Source organism: Megalops cyprinoides, chromosome 11 (genome assembly GCF_013368585.1).
Source record: "Megalops cyprinoides isolate fMegCyp1 chromosome 11, fMegCyp1.pri, whole genome shotgun sequence".
NCBI classification, from domain to species: Eukaryota; Metazoa; Chordata; class Actinopteri; order Elopiformes; family Megalopidae; genus Megalops; species Megalops cyprinoides.
The window spans coordinates 30976560-30995996 of NC_050593.1; the positions used below are offsets into that span (position 1 = coordinate 30976560).

General features: G+C 42.9%; 1 protein-coding gene across 3 annotated transcripts in view; it reads left to right on the forward strand.

Annotated features, from left to right (window-relative positions):
• Positions 1–19437, forward strand: part of kalrna (kalirin RhoGEF kinase a) — a 165513-nt gene that overhangs the window by 105117 nt on the left and 40959 nt on the right. For all 3 annotated transcript variants that reach the window (XM_036540637.1, XM_036540640.1, XM_036540639.1), the window contains exons 24-33: positions 343–409; positions 604–713; positions 1411–1480; positions 2090–2179; positions 2536–2628; positions 3566–3677; positions 4018–4208; positions 5515–5616; positions 7493–7635; positions 7900–8002. In XM_036540637.1, the coding sequence (XP_036396530.1) occupies positions 343–409; positions 604–713; positions 1411–1480; positions 2090–2179; positions 2536–2628; positions 3566–3677; positions 4018–4208; positions 5515–5616; positions 7493–7635; positions 7900–8002 (1081 nt within the window). The remainder of the gene's footprint in view (positions 1–342; positions 410–603; positions 714–1410; positions 1481–2089; positions 2180–2535; positions 2629–3565; positions 3678–4017; positions 4209–5514; positions 5617–7492; positions 7636–7899; positions 8003–19437) is intronic.

Below are 19437 nucleotides of genomic sequence, written 5' to 3' on the forward strand. Positions count from 1 at the left end.
ATTATTTTTAGCGGTCGTTGGTACTTTGTTGAAAATTTGACGTTCTGCATCAGGAATTGTTCATAAAACTCGGTACATTTTTTTCTGAATCAACAACCATAATACAGGGTGATAATTTCAGGTTCCACTGTCTTAGGAATCATCATCGACGGGGTGATTTAACATTACTGCAAAGGCCAAGGATACCATCATAACTGTGTGCATTTCTGCCCATTTGCATCACAGTCAAATGTAAAACATATCACTGGAGCCATCAATCCAGAGTCTTAAGCATTATGCTCTTGTGCCATATAACGCTGCTCTGAAAATTACTGACATTCTCGTGTGTTTATATTCATCCAGGTTTATAATGGCTGAGCTCTTACAAACAGAAAAGGCCTATGTCAGGGACCTGCAGGAATGCTTAGAGGTAAGCACTTGGCTGTTTTTCAGGGATGTCCTCATTGCTCATTATAACTGATTACAAAAGCTTTCAGGAAAGAGAGAAATGTCAGCTTGCAATCAATAAACAGTGACTGCGAAGGTGCACCCAGGAGAGAGACTGTTGAGTGCATGCGTGGTGGTACGTGATGGGTAGGCCTAATTGTTTCTCACCATGTCTAGACCTACTTGTGGGAGATGACAAGTGGGGTGGAAGAAATTCCACCAGGGATCGCCAACAAGGAGCACATCATCTTCGGAAACATTCAGGAGATTTATGATTTCCATAATAAGTACGTGCCTTATGGATTTCTCATCAATAGTCTTTTAGATGATGTGCCATTTCGCTACTCATTCAATAAATCTAACAACATCTAATATATCCAGTTGCTTCACAGATGCTCTTATCCAGAGCGACTTACATAGTTTACAGTTGTTACATCCATTATTGTCTGTTCTTACAGCTCGATATTTACTGACGCAATTCTGGGTCAAGTACTTTGTGCAAGGGTACAACAGCAGTGCCCTGGTGGGGATTTGAAATGGCAACCTTTTGGCTTATGAGCCCTGCTCCTTGCCACTACACTACACTGCTGCCTAATAGATGTACAGGCGATAAATTCTTTGAGAGGCATATAGATATTTGATGGGGAAAGAAGATTAGATAAATTAATGTTGTCCTTTCTGGTCTGTTCAGGAGCCTCATGTCAGTACAGCAGTAACTCTGTTTAACTTGTTACCAACAGTGTGGACTAGTGGTAAAAAGCAGTGGTTAGGTCCCAGGTGGGGAACTGCTGTTGTTGACCTTGAACAAAGTACTTCTGTCAAATTGCTGTATACAGCCAAATAAATATCCAGCTGTATAAATGTTTGATATGTGAGCTCTGCAAATTGCTTTGCATTTGTCTTTTTTCCTGTGTGTGTACCTCATACAGAGTGTGTTAGAGAGCTGTTTTACACCTGTATGTAAATTGTGTTTCTCAATTCCAGCATTTTCCTCAAGGAGTTGGTGAATTACGAACAGTTACCAGAGGATGTCGGACACTGTTTCGTCACATGGGTAAGGTCGTGAATTTAAGGAGTCGCTCTGTTCTCAGATGCACTTCTGCACACAGGGCAATGATTGTTCTGCTGTTTGTAGAACATCACGCACAGTAGAACAGCTGCTATGCAGTGTGTATCTTGGGGGGGGGGGGGGGGGGGATGTGCGGGCTGTTGAAAGAAATTGAAGGAAGATGATTACTGTGCTATGGTATTTTTGGAAAATTCGTAACTTCAGAGATGGAACTTGTCATGGGAAAGACAGTGGCAAATCTTATCTTTGGTTTCAAAAGCCTCTTAGAAAGTGTTGCTCTAGGCTGCTGTGTGGAATATCCATTGCAGCACAAGACCAGGAGGTTATGGTCTGGCTTTTGATGTACACTTACATAAGTCACTTAACCTCTGTTGCTTCAGTTAATTTACTTGTAATATGAAATCTGTGTTAATCGCCTTGCGTAAAGCCTCCTGTGCATGTAATGATTATGTAATTTATGTAATGCAATGAGTAATGGTATATAATAGCACAAAAGCATTCCTAAGAGCAGAGATTGCTACTGTTCGTGAAGACAGTGAGAAGAATGACAGCTGGTATGTTCTCTGACAGTACATTTTTCTTCCTTTTCGCAAGGCTGATAAATTCCAAATGTATGTCACATACTGTAAAAATAAACCTGATTCAAGCCAACTCATCTTGGAGCATGCTGGGAGCTTTTTTGATGTAAGTTAATCACTTTTATACTTCCTCTCTGTCCTAATATATATTATCTCTGTCTTTATTTTGAAAGGGTTGCTATTTTCTGTGTTTTGCTTAAAATAGTAGCATTCTTTGTTGTGTCTAATTGTCCTCCAAGATGTACTGGAACACAAGAAAACATGGCAGTACATACAATTGGCCTGTAGATGGCATTAAGGAGCTGTTTCTGTTCTTACCTGGAAACGGTACATTTGTAGTCCCTATTCTCTGGTACGTTGCCTCTGCTGTTAGTTTCTGTAATAAAGTCTTAACAGAAACACATTCTAGTCTGGATTCTTACATTGTCAGAGCCTTAGCAAATCCGGTGATTGTGTTTGCAGGAAATTCAGCAAAGACACGGCCTGGCCAATTCCATCTCGTCCTACCTTATCAAGCCGGTGCAGAGGATCACTAAATATCAGCTCCTGCTCAAGGTATGAAAGGCAAGAATGAGCTAGTGTTCTTGTCAATGATATTATCTCCCGGAGGATCTCCTCCGCCACCCTGTCAATTCAATTTTAGCTCAATTTCACATGCTGTATTGGCACAACGTATTTGAACATCATCTAGGCTATTGTGTGTTATTGCCAAAGCTTTAGCAATAACAAGTATAAATCAATAATGCATTTTGCAACAACATACCATAAAATGATTTTCATGCTTGTACAGTATGAAATCAATTCCTGCAAAAAGAACATGAGAATGGAAAAGATATTAAAGGATATAAAATAAAGAATAATTAAATAAGCGTATTCTTCTGCGAAGATTATGCTTCTGATATTACACTTGTTTCATCTGATGTTATAGTACTGAAAAATAGTAACACTAAATTTGTGTTACACCCCCTCCTCTCCAAGGAAGATGGTGAGTTTTTCCAAATCAGGAAATCTCTCTCCTTCTCTTCTCTCCTGCCCTTCTCTCTGTGTTTTCTTCACAGGAATCTTCTGCTCACTTATGAAGCCTTATTAGCTCATGTTACAATTCAGGCCCCTTGACTCTTTGCGGTATGTGCATAGCTGTGCTTCAGGGCCCACATATCCTGGCTAGAACACACCAGCTTCACCCTTTCTCTGTGTGTTCTGTTCTGTTCTGCTGCTGGAGGAACATTTAGGAACTTATTGCAGAACATTTCCTGTTGGAACAGTTGCACACCTGCCTTTCTAGGACAGTGTTCTAGAATGAGCAAATAATAGGTTTTAGAATGAGAAAATAATAGGTTTTAGAATGAGCAAATAATAAACATGAATACACAAGCCCTTGCTGTGGACTCACTCCAGCGCAGCAGAGGTGGGGAGGTGGTGATTCCGAGCGGCTGGAGGAGGCGGTAATGTTCCGTACTGAGCTGATCGAGGGATGCTTATCTCTGTACAGGAGCTGCTGACCTGCTGTGAGGAGGGTAAAGGTGAGATCAAGGACGGCCTGGAGGTCATGCTGAGTGTCCCAAAGAGAGCCAATGACGCCATGCACGTCAGCATGCTGGAAGGTACCGGAATATTGCATCAAATGATGGGCCAGTTACTTTCACCCTGTACCACAGCCCTGCCCACAGCACATTAGAGGCTTGTCTATACATTGTAATGTACATGTAAAAGTACATGTTAAAGTCTCAAATCCCATCATTTCACGTTGGTGAAACATTCTTTCCAGGCTCTAACACGAAATTAATCAGTTTCTAAGCCAACACATTCCTGGAAATCTGGCCTATCAGTTACATGACACAGGGGAGAGTGTACTCAGTAAACCCAGTGGTACATGGGATAGCTGTACGTGCTGCCGCTCTGTTTAACGTCCGTACCCCCCCACCCCCCTGTCATCTCCGCCAGGATTCGATGAGAACCTCGACGTCCAGGGCGAACTCATCCTTCAGGACACGTTCCAGGTGTGGGACCCCAAGTCCCTGATCCGGAAAGGCCGGGACCGGCACCTCTTCCTCTTTGAGATCTCGCTGGTGTTCAGCAAGGAAATCAAGGACTCAGCCGGGCGCACTAAATACGTCTACAAGAACAAGCTGCAGGTAGGGTGGGGTGGGATGGCCCCCTCTGTCCGCACTTTGAGTGTGTGACCAGCGTTACCTCATTTCTGGGACTACCGGAACTGCAGCACAACAACCGGAAGGCTTATTTTACACAGGAAGGATTATTTTTAACAGCAATTATTTCTTACTCATAACCATCTATGTCCCAATACGATCTGCATAGCAGTTTTGCCTCAACATTGCGTTTAAATCTGCTGCATTATTTCAAGACCAAAACTGGATGCTAACGCTAACACAGTGTAAGTAAGCAGCCAGAGAGCGGTTTCTTGATAACAACGCCTCCCAGCACATGCCGCGGGGTGGGCGTTTGACGTGCAGCTGATTGCAGCGGAGCCGTTGTTCACACTGCAGCGCTGTGGATTGAGATGGGGCGCTGAGCTTCTCTTTGATCCGTTGCCAGTCTGCTCGCGAGCTCCGGGGCAGCTCTGGGTTCTGAGAGCCTGTGGGTTTGAGCCCGGCTGCCATGGCCTGTGTCCTCAGAGGACGCTGGCTGTTCTGTTGTGTCATCATCACCGTGCAGGTGCTTTCCTGGCCCGTTCACTCCTGTGTGCTCAGTGTGCCTGGCAGATCATGAAAGGGTCTGAGGTGTGGCACTGTGTCCTCTCACCCCCCATCATATAGACACACTCACACACATACATACACACACATGCAGTCACGCACGCACATATTCACACGCACACACACACGCACATACACGCACACACACACACACGCACACACACACACACACACAAACATACACACACACGCACACACACACATATACACACGCATGCACACACACACACACACACAGAGTCTGAATTTAGTAACAGTGCTAGCTCCAGCTTGGGGCATGGATAACAATATTCATGTTCATGAGAAGCTACAAATCACATGACCCATTACCTCCGGCTTTCAGTTGTATTTAGAAGAAATAAATAGAAGTAAGCCTCTTGGCAACAACATATAATAAATCAAATGTTCAGACAATGATATGCGATGTGTTTTTTGGACATTTCAAGTCGTTAACTACACACAAAAATTTTAAATGACAGTTTATGTATTATATGATCATAAATAATAATCATTTTAGATATGTAGTTACGTAAAGAGGTGGAAGGTGCAGTGTGCTATATTGTGTGGCGTTAAAGTGTGTGTGAGTTTTGAGGGTGAGAATGGTCTGAGAAAATCAACAATGTGCATTAAACTTGTAAATCTATCCATACGTCTGAAATCCCCGTTTAAACTGTGTGTGTGTGTGTGTGTGTGTGTCTGTGTGTGTTTTCTTGCCTATCACCAGACTTCGGAGTTGGGGGTGACAGAGCACATTGAAGGGGACCCCTGTAAGTTTGCCTTATGGGCTGGAAGGACCCCCTCCTCTGACAACAAGACCGTTCTGAAAGTAAGTGCCCTGGTATTCTCCATTGTTTCCTGCACGTTGGTAGCGTGTCCATGTCCAAATGTTCTCTGAAGGAGCTCTTGTGTTTTGTGCAGTGGTTTTGTGACTCCCAGGTGCACCTCCATCTAGATGCAGTCATTTCCTTCCCCTGGTTACAGCCTGAAGTTACCTGTGCTCCAGATTCTCATCTCACATACTATCTGAATCTCCGTAGCGCAGAGCGAGAGAGGGCTAAATAAAGTTCTGAGCTGAGTTTGCGGTGATGAGGCAGGAGGTGTGCATTTGGCCACCTTTGTTTTAGGAAACAGCAGGATATTGTCCAATGGCAGGGCCATGGGACGGCATGTGTTCCAGACTGAGTAAATATGTATCCATCATTCTGTCATCCACAGTCCAAAAATACCCCGAAAGCATCCCGAAGTGCCCTCAGTGGCTGTGGCGGTGTGGTGCGGTGGTTTGAAAGCTTAAATCCCACGTGGGTCTGCTTTCGTACCCTCGGTTTTTCCTCAGTATTTCCCCTGTATTGCCTGAGTAAACATACAAAAATATAACTATTCACAATAGAAGGTATTTAAGAGTTCTAGCAGAAGATAACCACATATGCTAGAAATGAACATTAACACTATTGGCATTTAGTAGACACTCTTATGCAGAGTGCCTTTCATAGTTTTTACAGTTTTTTTACGTTACCCACAGCTGGAAATTTACTGAGGTAATTGGGGGTTAAATACCTTGGCCAAGGGTGCAACAGCAGTGCCCCAGCAGGGAATCAAACTGGCAACCTTTCGGTTACAAATCCTGCTCCTTATCACTAATTCCACTCCAGAATGATGATAATAGTGATTATATGGTGCCACAGTGAAGAGAGTAGCAGGGATGGTGAGGAATAGAGTAAGTGAGTTGAGAGTAATAGTGTGCTCATGTTGCAGCTACACCTGAACGTAACCCATAATGTTGGTGCATTTATACGACCTGCAGGCCTTCCTTGGTCTGATTCAGGGCAGGTCTCTGCACGTTCACTCTCCTGCATGGCGCTCCCGATGGCTGAAGCCAGCCTGGCAGAAATGGCCACGTTTTTGCAATTCCTTTGAGGAACGAGGAGTTGGAATGTTTTCGTTCTTACACACCTGCCATAAATAAACAGCGCGGCCAAAGAAAGTGTTTTTGCTCTACGTTTTATTGCATCGGTCTGAGAAAACATTACCGATCGAGGTAAAGGCTTAAAAAGTAATTTCGATGACTGGTACTTTTATAGTTCCAGAGTCTGGTTGTAACGACTAAGGCTTTTCAAATCACATGACGACGGTACGGAAGAGCTGCAGCCGACTCATATCCACTGCTTTTCTCTCCCTGTTCTGTTCATTTTAATTCAGCGCTGATAGAATAATAATAATAATAAAAAAAACACAGCCACACTGAAGCGTAGCTGGATTCAGACTGGTGTAAACACAATATAAGACTGAGACAGTACAGAGAGTTCAATACTGCACTGAGCACACTGCTGTGTATCAGTGAGTTTTTCCAGGGTTACTGTCTTTCTGTCCAACACCTATTACTTGCTTTTTAAAACAAGTGTTCAAAAAGTATTCAAAGCCTTGCCACCAGCTGGATGATTGACATGTGTTTACACACATGCAAGAATAATAATTCTCTAGAACAAACAGGGTTGTAAACCCTAGCATGACAATGCTAGTGAATTCTATCATGTTTGCAGTTCTGAGTATGATGTTAACCTGCATATTATTATCATGCTGTTTTGGAGATATTAGATTGAAGATACAATAGGCAGAAAATGTGTATCTGTTCAGTCCAGATCTGTTCTATTCTGCTAGGAAGATAATTAAAAACCATGATTTGTGTTCATCCTTCTCTTCTGCAGGCATCGAGTATCGAAGTAAAACAGGAATGGATTAAGAATATCCGGGAGGTTATCCAGGAGAGGATCATTCATCTGAAGGGGGCGCTAAAGGAGCCTATCCAAATGCCCAAAACCCCAGCCAAGCAACGCAACAATAGCAAGAGGTGAGAAACTCTCAATGGTAGACCAAATTCATCATAGGCAAGTTTCAGATTTTCATGTTTTGCGGGGTCATGTCACAACAGGTCAACTTAATAAACTCAACACTAGTATTAATCAAACTCAACTCAAGCATTAATGAGTTACCAGTTGTCATATATTAATTTTGCATGATTGGTAAAGTTCTCATTTTATCTAGTTGATGTACTATTTCTATATTATTTGTGCAGTATTTCAACAAAAAATTAATATGATATGCACTTCTTAAGGGATGCTGGAGAAGATGCAGACAGTCAGGGAGATGGCAGCAGCCAGCCAGACACCATCTCTATTGCCTCCAGGACCTCTCAGAACACCGTAGACAGTGACAAGGTAGGAACATGGGTTACAAAAGAACTACATCTCCCATCACCCCCAGCACTAGCAATTAGTGTCCTGAGGAAGTAGTTTGCTTATCCAAGGACTTGTGTCAGTGACTAAAAGCAGTAGTTGGTTTGTAAAGTGCTTTACTGATTTGAACTTGAACTGTCATTAGCTGTTGACTTTCTCCCTTTTTCTGGCTACATTATGTGTATCAGTGTAGTGTTTCAGTTCCATAGGTTATTTTATAAGGAAAATGCGACATAATTACATTTATGAATTGCAAATCTGCAATTTTTTTTTGCAAGGCCTCCTCTCCAGCCAGTACTAGCCAGGCAGTGGCTAGTACTTTTTTGTATTTTGGTAAATTTATACTCTTCATTTGAACACTGTTTTTTTTTGCCTGCAGCAAAATACAAGGCTCTTATCAGGCTTATGTGCAGTCAAGCCTGACTTCAGTTAACTAGATCACTTTAACCAGAATCCCTTGTCAATCGGAAATGACCTGAATTCAATTAGTGGGTTAACTTCATCCGGCTAGCTCAAGAGAATCCTAACTTAGTTAAGATTGTTTCGTGAAACAAGCCCCCAGGACTTATCCCTCATGCTGTTTCTTGTTTTCCAATGAGGTGAGTTTGGCAATCTCAGGCTCCGCCTCCCTTGAGTCAAGCGATGCCTGACAGACAGGTGAATCACAATCGGGGTTTCCCTCACCCCCTCTTTGTCTGTAGCAGGGGCTATTCTGTTCCAGTGTGGCTCAGGTGTGCACAAGGACACCATCTGCTCACTGCAAAGGGAAAGTCATGTGAAAAGATGAAAGGCCTTTTCAGCTTATGTGCAGGAAGGTGCGCCTATAGGACTTATGAGAAGCCAAGTGAAGCCAAAGTAAGAAAGTTTTTTTTTAATTGTCATACAATTCTCAGCCTGAATCATTCATGGTAATTTTTTTAACATAGAGTTTACCTGCTGGACACAAGCGGTCGTGTTTGGCAGGTGTTTGGGTTTCTATCTATTCACTGCCCATCTCTGGGATGGCTCCCTCCCTAGTGACTCTGTCCTAGTAAATCTAGTGTCAGGGCCGCTGGAGCTGCTTATTGCCAAATGCACTGTTGTCCTGGCAACCGTCCAGCCCAGTGTGGTTGAGCCTGATGTTGAGATTTCGTCCCTGTTCCAATCACGCAGGGAAAGTCTGGACCTTGCTAACATGGACCTTTCACACTGCTGCCCCAGACGCCCCTTCTCTCTGTTTCAGCACTAAATATTGCTTTGGAGTGCATGGCAGGGCATTGGACATCAGCGCCTGAAGGATATGACAAGGCCTAGCTAAGCGTTTGATGGATCTGGCTGCTCTCAGGCTGTGGGGGAGGTTCATAGAGCTTGCAAAGCTTGCTGCGCGTGAAGCTGGCGAGGCTGCCACTACTTGTGTGTTTAGTAAGGTCAGATCCGTGATTATATATATGTTTTTGTTTTTAGCTTTGGGCAGCATGGGCTGTCTTTAATCTTCTTTATTGTTTACAGCTCACTGAAACTTTAGCCTTTTTTTTCCCTCCTTGGTGGAGCACTTGTAAATCTGGCCAATAATATTTTTCAGAGTAGACTGAAGGCATGAATGTGCTGTTTGTCTTCTGTACCCACCAGATGGGTCGTATGCTCCATATGTGTAGTCTCTGTTGCCATTGCGGGAGTTTGCAATGATGGACAAAATATTTAAGATCCGTTTCATAGTGTTATAAACAGTTAGAAAGGACCATTTTCCCCTCCTTTCACCAATGCCAGTGTCGTGTTATTGTAAAAACGTGTTTAATATCTCTAATTAAAGTTATGGACACAACATGAAGGATTCTAATAAAAGAAACTTTTCTCATTGGTTCGCTGATATTTTTTCAAACTCATCTCCAACAGTAAATGGTAAAAAAAAAAAAAAAAATGAAGCAATGATCCATCCAAAACAAACATTTGGCTTGAGCGTCTCCCCTCGCTGAATGTACACCCAGTGTATTTTCTCTTCTGTTACTCTCTGAGCGCCGCCGACTCAGTTCTTCCATGGGCAATAAACAAGCCCTGTTTTTCTCTTGTAAAATGAGTCATTGTTTTGGCTCTCGGGGAAACCTCCCCAAAAGCCACCTTATCCCTGGTTTTTGTGGTGGTAGACGGTTTTCCATTCCGCACAGACGCGAGCGAGGGTAATCCACCCGACCGCCGTTTCCGCCTCTGTCTCTGTAGGTGGCTTTTATCCTTGGAAATCTGAGAGCCAGGCCATTTCGTGGGGCTGCGCTCCACGCGGTCTCCGGGTCTTATTATATACTGCTGGTGATTACAAAGAGGGACGGCCCAGAAAATGGTTTCAGTGGTGAGCTCCCCAGCTGACAGTATTTGGTTCCTACCTACTCAGGCCCTCTGGGGAAATAAGCACAATAATGTGGAAAGTGCTGGAAGATTAAAACTGCTATGAATATGCGTCAGTCAGACGTGAAGAGAAACCACACATACGTTCTGAGAACATAAACACATAAGTGTGTTTAATGATGAGGACAGGCCAATCTAGGCTTGTTATTCTTGCTGTAGTCTAGAGTATACCTAGCGCTGTGTCAAGAATCAGAGGGTCCCTGCTTCCAGTGTGAGTCCTGGAAAACTATTCCACGCACCGGTAACTCACTGTGTGGAAAAAGCATTTACTATTGTCAGTGTGAAAATGACCTTCAGCTAGTTTCCACTGTCCGCCTGCCTTCAACTTGAAATGGCCTCCATAATCCATTTTATTAATTCCTTTTAAGATGTAAAAACTCAAATCCCCTGATTCCCCTTTTGCTGAGACTACAGAGTTCAAGTGTCTTGAAACTCTCCTCATAAGTTATGTTTGACACCTGGAACAAGTCTTACTGTTGCTTTGTTCATTTTGGAGATCCTCCATGTGCTTATTGTGTGCTTCTCATTGTGCTCAGTGCTTTAATGTAGGCTGACCAAAGCATTGTATGGCATTAGTATAACCTCCCTGGATTCATATTCAATAATTTTTGGCATATATCCAGGCATTCTATTTGCTATTTTACTTTTTCAAACGATTTCCATGTCCGGATAGACTTGGGTATTCTATTCCACCCAGGTTTCTTTCATACTGTGCACAATTGATTTTGTCGTCCTTATGCTAAATTTCGTTTTCTAGCTGTTTGTAAGTAGTGCTAAATTTAATTTTGCAGGTTTTGGCATCTGCTATAATCAAGCTGCAAGCCAACCAATAATTTCATCATTTTTTTTCAGTAATTCAATCACATAATGTAAAGGATTTTCCAGGCTTTCTATGTTTTGCTTAGTTTTTCACTAACAATGCAGCATATTAGGACTAATGCCAAAGGCATGCATATCTATACATTATATGCATTCATGTGTGTATGTGTTCAGCACATGAGTTCAGAGTGCACTTTGGAGCATCTTGTTTTTTTCCCCTGTATAGTTCCATTCATCACACAGATTTTTTTTTCTTCCCTTTGGACCATTTCTTTGTTCGTTTGCCAAAGACGCTCAATGGTTTGCTTCCCTCCAGTGTAGTGAGTAGTTCAGATGACTTCCATGTTGCTCCACAGAGCTTGTCAGCGTGCCAGTGTAGTTCTGCGGAACTTCAATCTGCCCTCCACCCCTTGCTCTCATAATGAATCTATTCTGCAAGCATCACTGTTGCATCCAGAAGTCACAAGATTGTCCTCGTGCTCCTGTGCTCTGACATCTGGGTGCTCCCGCCTAGGGCAGGACCACTGGACCGCTCTCCCTCTCTCTCGCTCTCGCTCTCGCTCTTTTGCGCTCTCCCTCTTTTTCTTTCTCTCTCTCTCTCTCTCTCGCTCTTTCGCGCTCTCCCTCTCTTTCTCTCTCTCTCTCTCTCTCTCTCTCTCTCTCTCTCGCTCGCTCTTTCGCGCTCTCCCTCTCTTTCTTTCTCTTTCTCTCTCTCTCGCTCTCTCGTGCTCTCTCTTTCGCGCTCTCCTTCTTTCTCTCTCTCTCTCTCACGCTCTCGCTCTCTCACTCTCGCTCGCTCTCTCTGTCTATTCTCTGTTCTCTCTTGCTGTCTCTTAGTTCCTCTATCTCCCTCCCTCTCCTCTCGTTCTCCCTCTCTTTCTCTCACTCTCCCTCTCTTTCTCATTCCCTCGCAGCTGTCCGTGCGCAACTCTCTGATCCCAGATCCACAGTTGCAGGTGTGCCTGGATTCCACAGGCTGTCAGTGAGGGGCAGGGGCAGGGCTCGTCTGCTTTCTCTGCCTGCCTACCAGACCTTTCACTGTGTTCCAGCTCAGTCAGTTAGACAGTCAGACAGACAGACAGACGGACAGTCAGACAGACAGTCACAATGCCAAAGTGGATGAGCTTTAAGCTGTGGAAGGAGAGCAGTCGCGTGAGTATCGGCACAAACGTTTTCTACAGGGGTTTTTAGGGGTAACCAGTTTGACTGAAGAAGTGATTGTTTGACCCAATTGCAAGTGACAGCTTAAGTGCTGTGGTGTGTTTTTAGATGCAGTGTACTGGTGTTACTTTTTTACAGCTGGAACTGAGTTATGTTTTTCAGATTGGCTTTTGCCATACCGAAAAATGTGTAGAAGCGGATGTTGGAGATGTCTCTGTGTGGCAGTAGAAGTGTTGTATTGGGCAAAGTGGAGAAGGAATCAGAGAAAACCTGCTGGGAGCCAGGCTCTCTATTGTTGAAAGCTGTCACATTACCATCCTAAGGTCTGGACCTGGCTGTTGAGTGAGGTAGTAACCTGTCACCATTCAGCTCAGTCCTGTGTTACCCACAGGCTGTATTGGAGGGAACATATTTTATTGGTTATTTTTCCCCTGTCGATGCTTTGCTTGCATAATATTAGCGAGGAGCAAAATGAACTCGCCCGACCAATGAACTGATATGTGATGTACCTTACATATTAATAAGAACTTATTCAAACATTATTAAACCGTATCTGCACTGTGCATATTTGTTGGAGTTTTTTTTTTATATTTTTTTTCTGAGCTCAGTCCAGTTGATTTCAGGTTAGAAAGCACAGATGATTTACAAGTTAAGAGCATGATGACAACAAGCCATCCCTCTTTCTGAAAGTGCTTAAGATTATGATCTATTGAAAAGAAAGATGGGTAAGAATATGATGAGGGGGCAGTGGCCGTGAACAGGAAACCGGCCATTAAAACTTTCAAATCCAAATCAGATAAAACCTCAGATTCATTAATAAAGAAATTGATGTATTGTATCAAAGATACAAATTTAGACAGTTTTATTTCTGTTTAAGGCACATAAGTTTTATCATTGGCATAGTACTGTACTGTAGCACAGCTATAGTGAAGAGGTTTACATAGCTGAGAGGTGAAAACGGGAAACACCTTGCATTATGGTAAACAGATGTTCCATATTTGCTTTGCCCCTCCCTGCCAGTTGAATAGAGTTGAAATTTAGTAGGGAGTTTTGCAATTTTTTTGCTTGACCATATTTGTGTAATAAATGGCACATGCAGTGCAGTTGTCAGTAACTGCTCGTGTGTGGTTAAAGGCATTACGCAGATTGAAGGTTTGGCTGAATGTTTTGTGTCACATCTCTCACTGTGCTCATGGAGGTGGATGACTTGTGACATACCTGGTGCGGAAGCAAAGCCTCAGTGCAGTGGTTAAAGAGCTGGGCTTGCAGATAGGAGGTTGTGGGTTCAGGTCCTGGTAGGGTTTGACACGTTGTAATCGCCAACCTGATTTTTCTTCAACAAACGCCCAGCTCCGCAAATGAATATGTAAATGGCTTAGTTATTGACCGAGATATGCCTGACCAAGGAAATCTGACAGACCAATAGTAATAGGTCTCTTTCTCCTCCACTAACAATCAGCTCTGAGTTGTTCTGTTTGTTCTTTTGTTTCTCTTTTCCTTCGACGTGAAAAGGATGACTGCTGAATTGTACAAAAAAGGCATATTGAAGAGTAATCTCTGTTAAAAAAAAAAAAAAAAAAAAAAAAAGTACCTGGCACAGTCAAAACCTGTGCATTTTCCAACATGTTTAGACAACCCTATAAGACACTGGACCGTCTCTTGCTTTTTTTTTGGAAATCGCTGGGCAACTTTCCCTCCGTGTCATGTCCCTTCCTTGGAGAGAGCCGATTCCATGCCGGGGGCAATGGATACAGACGGATGTGACTTCACCTGTGTGTATGGCCTTCACATTCGCACTTCAGGGATGAGAACGCCCTGTAGAATAGTGAAACGTGGTGCGTGGTGCTTCCCCATGCTCAGCACCTGAACACGCCAGTGTTTCATTTCACTGCTTTAGCCCCTGAGCTTGACTTTACCGCTGATGAAACAGATCTGTGAATCACTGCTGGGTTCTGAACCCTCCCTTCTGCTCAAACAGGGCAGCCAGACTTCAATTGCTTATTCATGTGTCACAACCTGTAATCATTCCAGAAAGATTGCAGGCTCTCTGTAGTCCACTTCAGTATGTTGTTTTTTTTTTTCCTTTTTTTTCATTTTTGAAGTACTTCTCGCTTCTGCAGCACTGTCTTTGGGACGCTGTTGTGTAATAATAGTCCTATGATTAGTCCACGTTGGTATGGTAATACTCTGTGGTGAGTCACATTATGTAGCTCGTATGGCATCTGGTATTTTTAGTGATGCTACTGTGCTTATGTTGAGCTCTTCTCGACTCAAAGATTCCAACACATGCGTGGGTCATTTATAATTTCAGCACCTCCTCTGATTGACTTTGCTTGTGTCAGTGATTAATGGCTGTCATAAAAATTCATAATCACTCCTTTGTGTAAACTAACGATCCACATAATGACTCAGAAGGTGTAAAAGCTGGGCAGATTTACTGTTATTATATCTTTGGCCAGCTCCTATGACTCTCAGGGACAGTAATGTCAGTCCTCTTAACTGAAGCAGAATGGATACAGCAGACTGTTTGGCCGTAGTACATCACTTTACTGGAAACTTGGAGACTTTATAATCTCCTGCTTCCAACAGCTCTGTCATATTGTGTAACCCGAATGCATTTACAGTAAACGCAGGCTGAATGAGTAAGACATTATGCCTGGAGATTGTAAATTTCAGAAAAGTGATTAAAGCTGTTTAAAAATTTTTTCTTAAAAACAATGTTCAAAACACAATGTTATGAGGATTTCTTGGTTCTGTTTTAATTTGGCTGTTTAAAAAAATTTCATCTTTTTTTTTGTAAGGGGTTTGTCGTGTTTGTAAACAGTGCCAAGTTTGAAATAATGCAATACTATATGTTCTGGGAATAATGATGCAGTTTGGCTACAAGCCAGGTGTGCTTGCTGTACATGGTACTTGCAAAACACAAGCCAGCGTTTGCTTTCTGCTTGTGTGTTAACCTGAGAGATGGATTTTAATGTTCTACAAGTAATTTTTGTTGATCTGCATCAACACTTAGATTTTGCTTAAAATAGCGTGTTTTCTGTGTCTCCCCATATGTGTGGCCACCCTTGGAATTTGTTCCTTGGTTAAGTGTGGGAGACGATACTGCTGACATCGCTGAAGTGCATTTGGATAAGCTGTTATTATTCTGGACAGTTTGGCATTGGGATCAGCACTTTTGGTAGTCTTTGGACTATCGTTATCGTTCAGAAATGTTTTTTCAACTTATTGCTGTTAGGACAAGATTTTATTTAGGGTGTGTATTGATAGATACATATCAAATCATAATTCAAAGAAGATTTGTGTATTAGCATTTAATCCACCAATATAATCTCCACAGGGGGACATAAACTGCTGTCAGGGTGTTCTCTTTTTCTGTTAAATTAACTGTATCCCTTTTGGTAATTAATTACAATGCTATTTCAGACAAATCAGTTTTATTTGCTACCAGTTTTGCCAGTACAGATTTGTATAGATTCAGCTATATATCATGTCCTTGGCTTGTTTATCTGTGGATTTGAGTTAATGAGAAGCAGCAAGGGGATTGTTATCTATTAAACAGATGTTACTACACTTGCTGAATTATATTCCAGGTAATTCATATTTATCACTGGGTCCATGATTCCCCATGCTTCACCATTTTGGATGACAGAATCTTACAGCAAATTCATGATGAAACTCCTGTATTGGCTATCCCCTCTTTGGGCAATACCACATGCATGCTGGGATTCCTTAAACTTACTCTGTGACTCCCCAGGGCTCACCTGAGGGAAGGTATTCCAATATTCGTTTTGGTTTTCCGTTCCTGGAGAAACAGGATATTGTTTGTTGTGGACGTAGCTGCATTGAAACAGGAGTCGGTGGGTCAATCTGAGTGCAAAGTTGCTTGTATGACAAATTTTTATGAGATAAATATCACATATTGACTGGTCAGTCAAGTTACTAGTAAAAGCGTCATTCATATTGTGGTGAAATACCACTATTTTTGTAGCATTTTAGAAAAAAATTACTGTTTGCCTGTGGATTTGGTGTTTTGCATAATCACATTTTAATTTCCACATCGCCCTGTCGAGGCATTAAGCGTGTGAAAGGTCACACTAAGCACACTAAGGGTTACAGCAGGTTACATTAGACCCTCAGTGCACTTCAGCCACATGACACATGCTCCGCCCCTTTCGTTCCTAGCGGCAACAGGGTGAGACGGTTGTGTGTGCGCAGCTGAGGCCCCAGAGAGTTAACAGGGATGACATCATGTCAAAGCGGTAAGTGAAAGCAGGTGGACAGGAAGAGGGATTCGGCCGTGAGAGCCAGGAGGAGTGATGGATTCCACAGCTGGGACTGGACGGCCAACCAAATGCCTCACGGAGTTCAGAATCTGGCTGAGGGCCAGGTGTCAGGGATTTCCACTGGGTCTGGGAGCCTTTCTTTAATAATCAGAGGGTGTGAGCTGCCTTTAAAACAAAGCCATGAAAAAAAGATACCCAATTAGTAATAGCTTTCACATACTTTTTTTTTTCCCCAGCAATGCATACATTTATTGAGACATTCCCCCTTGAAGGCTGAAATGGTGAATTGTGAAGCAAGCGCTGAAGGATTTGTTTGTGAGGGAGTTGGTTCTGAATTTATGCTGACGGACTAACTGTAGCTTCAGGGTGGACTTTCCTGTGGTGTTTGCCCTCCAGCGCAGATAAACTGAATTTATCGTTTCCCTTTCCCTCACAGGATTAATATGTTTGTGCAGGCTTAAAAGATTTCACTTGTCCTCTCTTAAATGTTAACATGGTTTTCATTTGGTGTTTGTAGTTTCTTTAGCCATCTGTTGTCTGGGAATGAAGATCATTTCAATTTATTAAAAACATCTGCTCCATACATATTCATGATTATTTCAGTCTCGCGCTCCAACTGTTTCTTGTTCTGCATCAAATTTTTTTAGTCTTAGTTTGTATGAAGTGTATTTTTCTTGGTTCGTATCTTTTTAACGATGTGGAATGCTCAGAAGGGTCTTTCTGTAAAACGATGTTTACATTCAGTAGTCGGTGTGCTGAGTAATGCGTTGCGTTGTAATGAGATGCACAAGTTTGAATCTGGGCGCGGTGTGTGGTGGAACTCATCCAGCCTTGCTCTGCTGGATCTTTTACACCGGCCTGGCCAGCACAGCTACAAGGTCCCGCAGTGGACCACAGCAGTGAGTCATCTCCACACTGGGGTGTGTACTTTATCTGCTCTGGAGATGGGTCAGAGGTTGCTAGGGCAGCGTGTGGATTGAGTGTGAGAGACAGGGTGGCGGTACTGTGCAAGGGAGTCTGATAGCAGTGTAGTGGGGAGGACCACAGCAGAGCTCTCTGCTGGAGAGGAAGGAGCGGTCTCCCTGGAGACGTACCATTGAATGCAGTGACTCATCTGCTTTGAAGAGGAAGAAATCTTCTAAACATTTCGTCTGCCGCTGTCTGTTCAGAACAGAGCTTTTGATTGATTAAAAGATGACCCCTTGAAGAAGACGGTGATGTAACTTCAATAAATGTATTTATTCAATGATTTTTTTTTTCATCTCCAGAGTCCATTAAAGAGTAATGAGCCGTACTTTTCCCCCTTTTATATTTCTTACGTCTCGTAAACGAGGTCAGCCGTCGCTAATGGGCAATATGTTTGGAGTGCTGTTCGAGCAAGACTCCCTAATTGAGCCACATGTTTGTGTTCAGATTAGCAGAAAGTGAGAAAACAAAGCTGGAAATAAGGAAAAACAAAAGCTCAAAGTTTTGATGTTCAGCTCCGCCAAGACGTGCCTGGTGGTCTGGATTAATGTGTCCTGGAGGAGAGAGGGGGGGTGAACGGTCAATGTGGCCCCCTTTTTCTCTGACCAGATGGGGGCTGACCCCTGGATCGACCTTCACACCATCAGACCCCTGCATCTGACAGGAATATGAGCGCTCTGGGACCCCCTGGCCCTCAGCATATGTAACCCGGTTCAAATCCACAGTGTAGGCGGAAGAGCTGTTATGGTCAACCCTACAGGAAACCTGGGTCTGTGCGAGATGCAGATGGGAGACTCAGTCGAAGAAAGACTTTCATTGAAAAGGTCTACATCCTTATTAGCCATTGCATTATTACATTCCAAGTAAAGATAGTAGGTAGCCATAAATGATCTCACAAATCGATTGAAATGACAGGTGAATTTAACAACCTGAATCCCTTTGGTTGTTCTGGTCATCTTCCGATGCAGACTGAACACTCACCTCTCTAGACTGCATTTCGGGTTCCACCTCAATCCCTGCCCCCTATCACCTACTGTTTGTAGTACCTGCTGTTTATTTTGCGTGTAGTATCATGATGTGGTTTGGATTCTGTGATTTAGTGACTGATGTATGGTAGTATACTTGGCTTCCCTTGTCTAGTCAGGTTGCACAAGTTAACGTTAGAAAGGTCTTGAATAGTGTTATGCTCACACTTGCTGGCCTGGGAGTGTTGTTAGCCTGATCCTGACACTGTTGCTCATTCAACTTGAATGGATACACTTATGCTCTGTTGTGCTGGAAACCACTCTGATTAAGAGTGCCTGCTAAATTAATGTAATGTAAGTTCCATTGCTCTTTTCTATGGACAGCCTTCATGAGAGCAGACTCACAGGAAATTGTGTTGCTATATGCACTTATTGGGCTGTGGTGTTCAAAACTTATTGGAAAGTGGGGTGCCAGAGTCTAACCGGGTAGTATGAGTTGAAGGTTTCATGCTTTCTCATCTGGTAGCTCCTGCTGTGGACATTCCCTCTGTGAATTATATGATTGATTAAGCACTCAAATCATTAAGACCAAATATTTTATTAGGCTTATAACCAGTGAATAAATGTTATGAATGTATTCAAGGTCTGATTATTGAATGGAATGAGGTCACCCCCATTCATAACCCAGATTTTATATAATTTTATATCATTCATTCTGGGGTGGCAGTGTAGCACAGTGGTAAGGAGCAGGCTAGTAACCAAAAGGCTGCCGGTTCAATTCCCCACTGGGGCACTGCTGCTGCACCCTTGGTCAAGGTACTTAACCCAGAATTGCCTCAGTAAA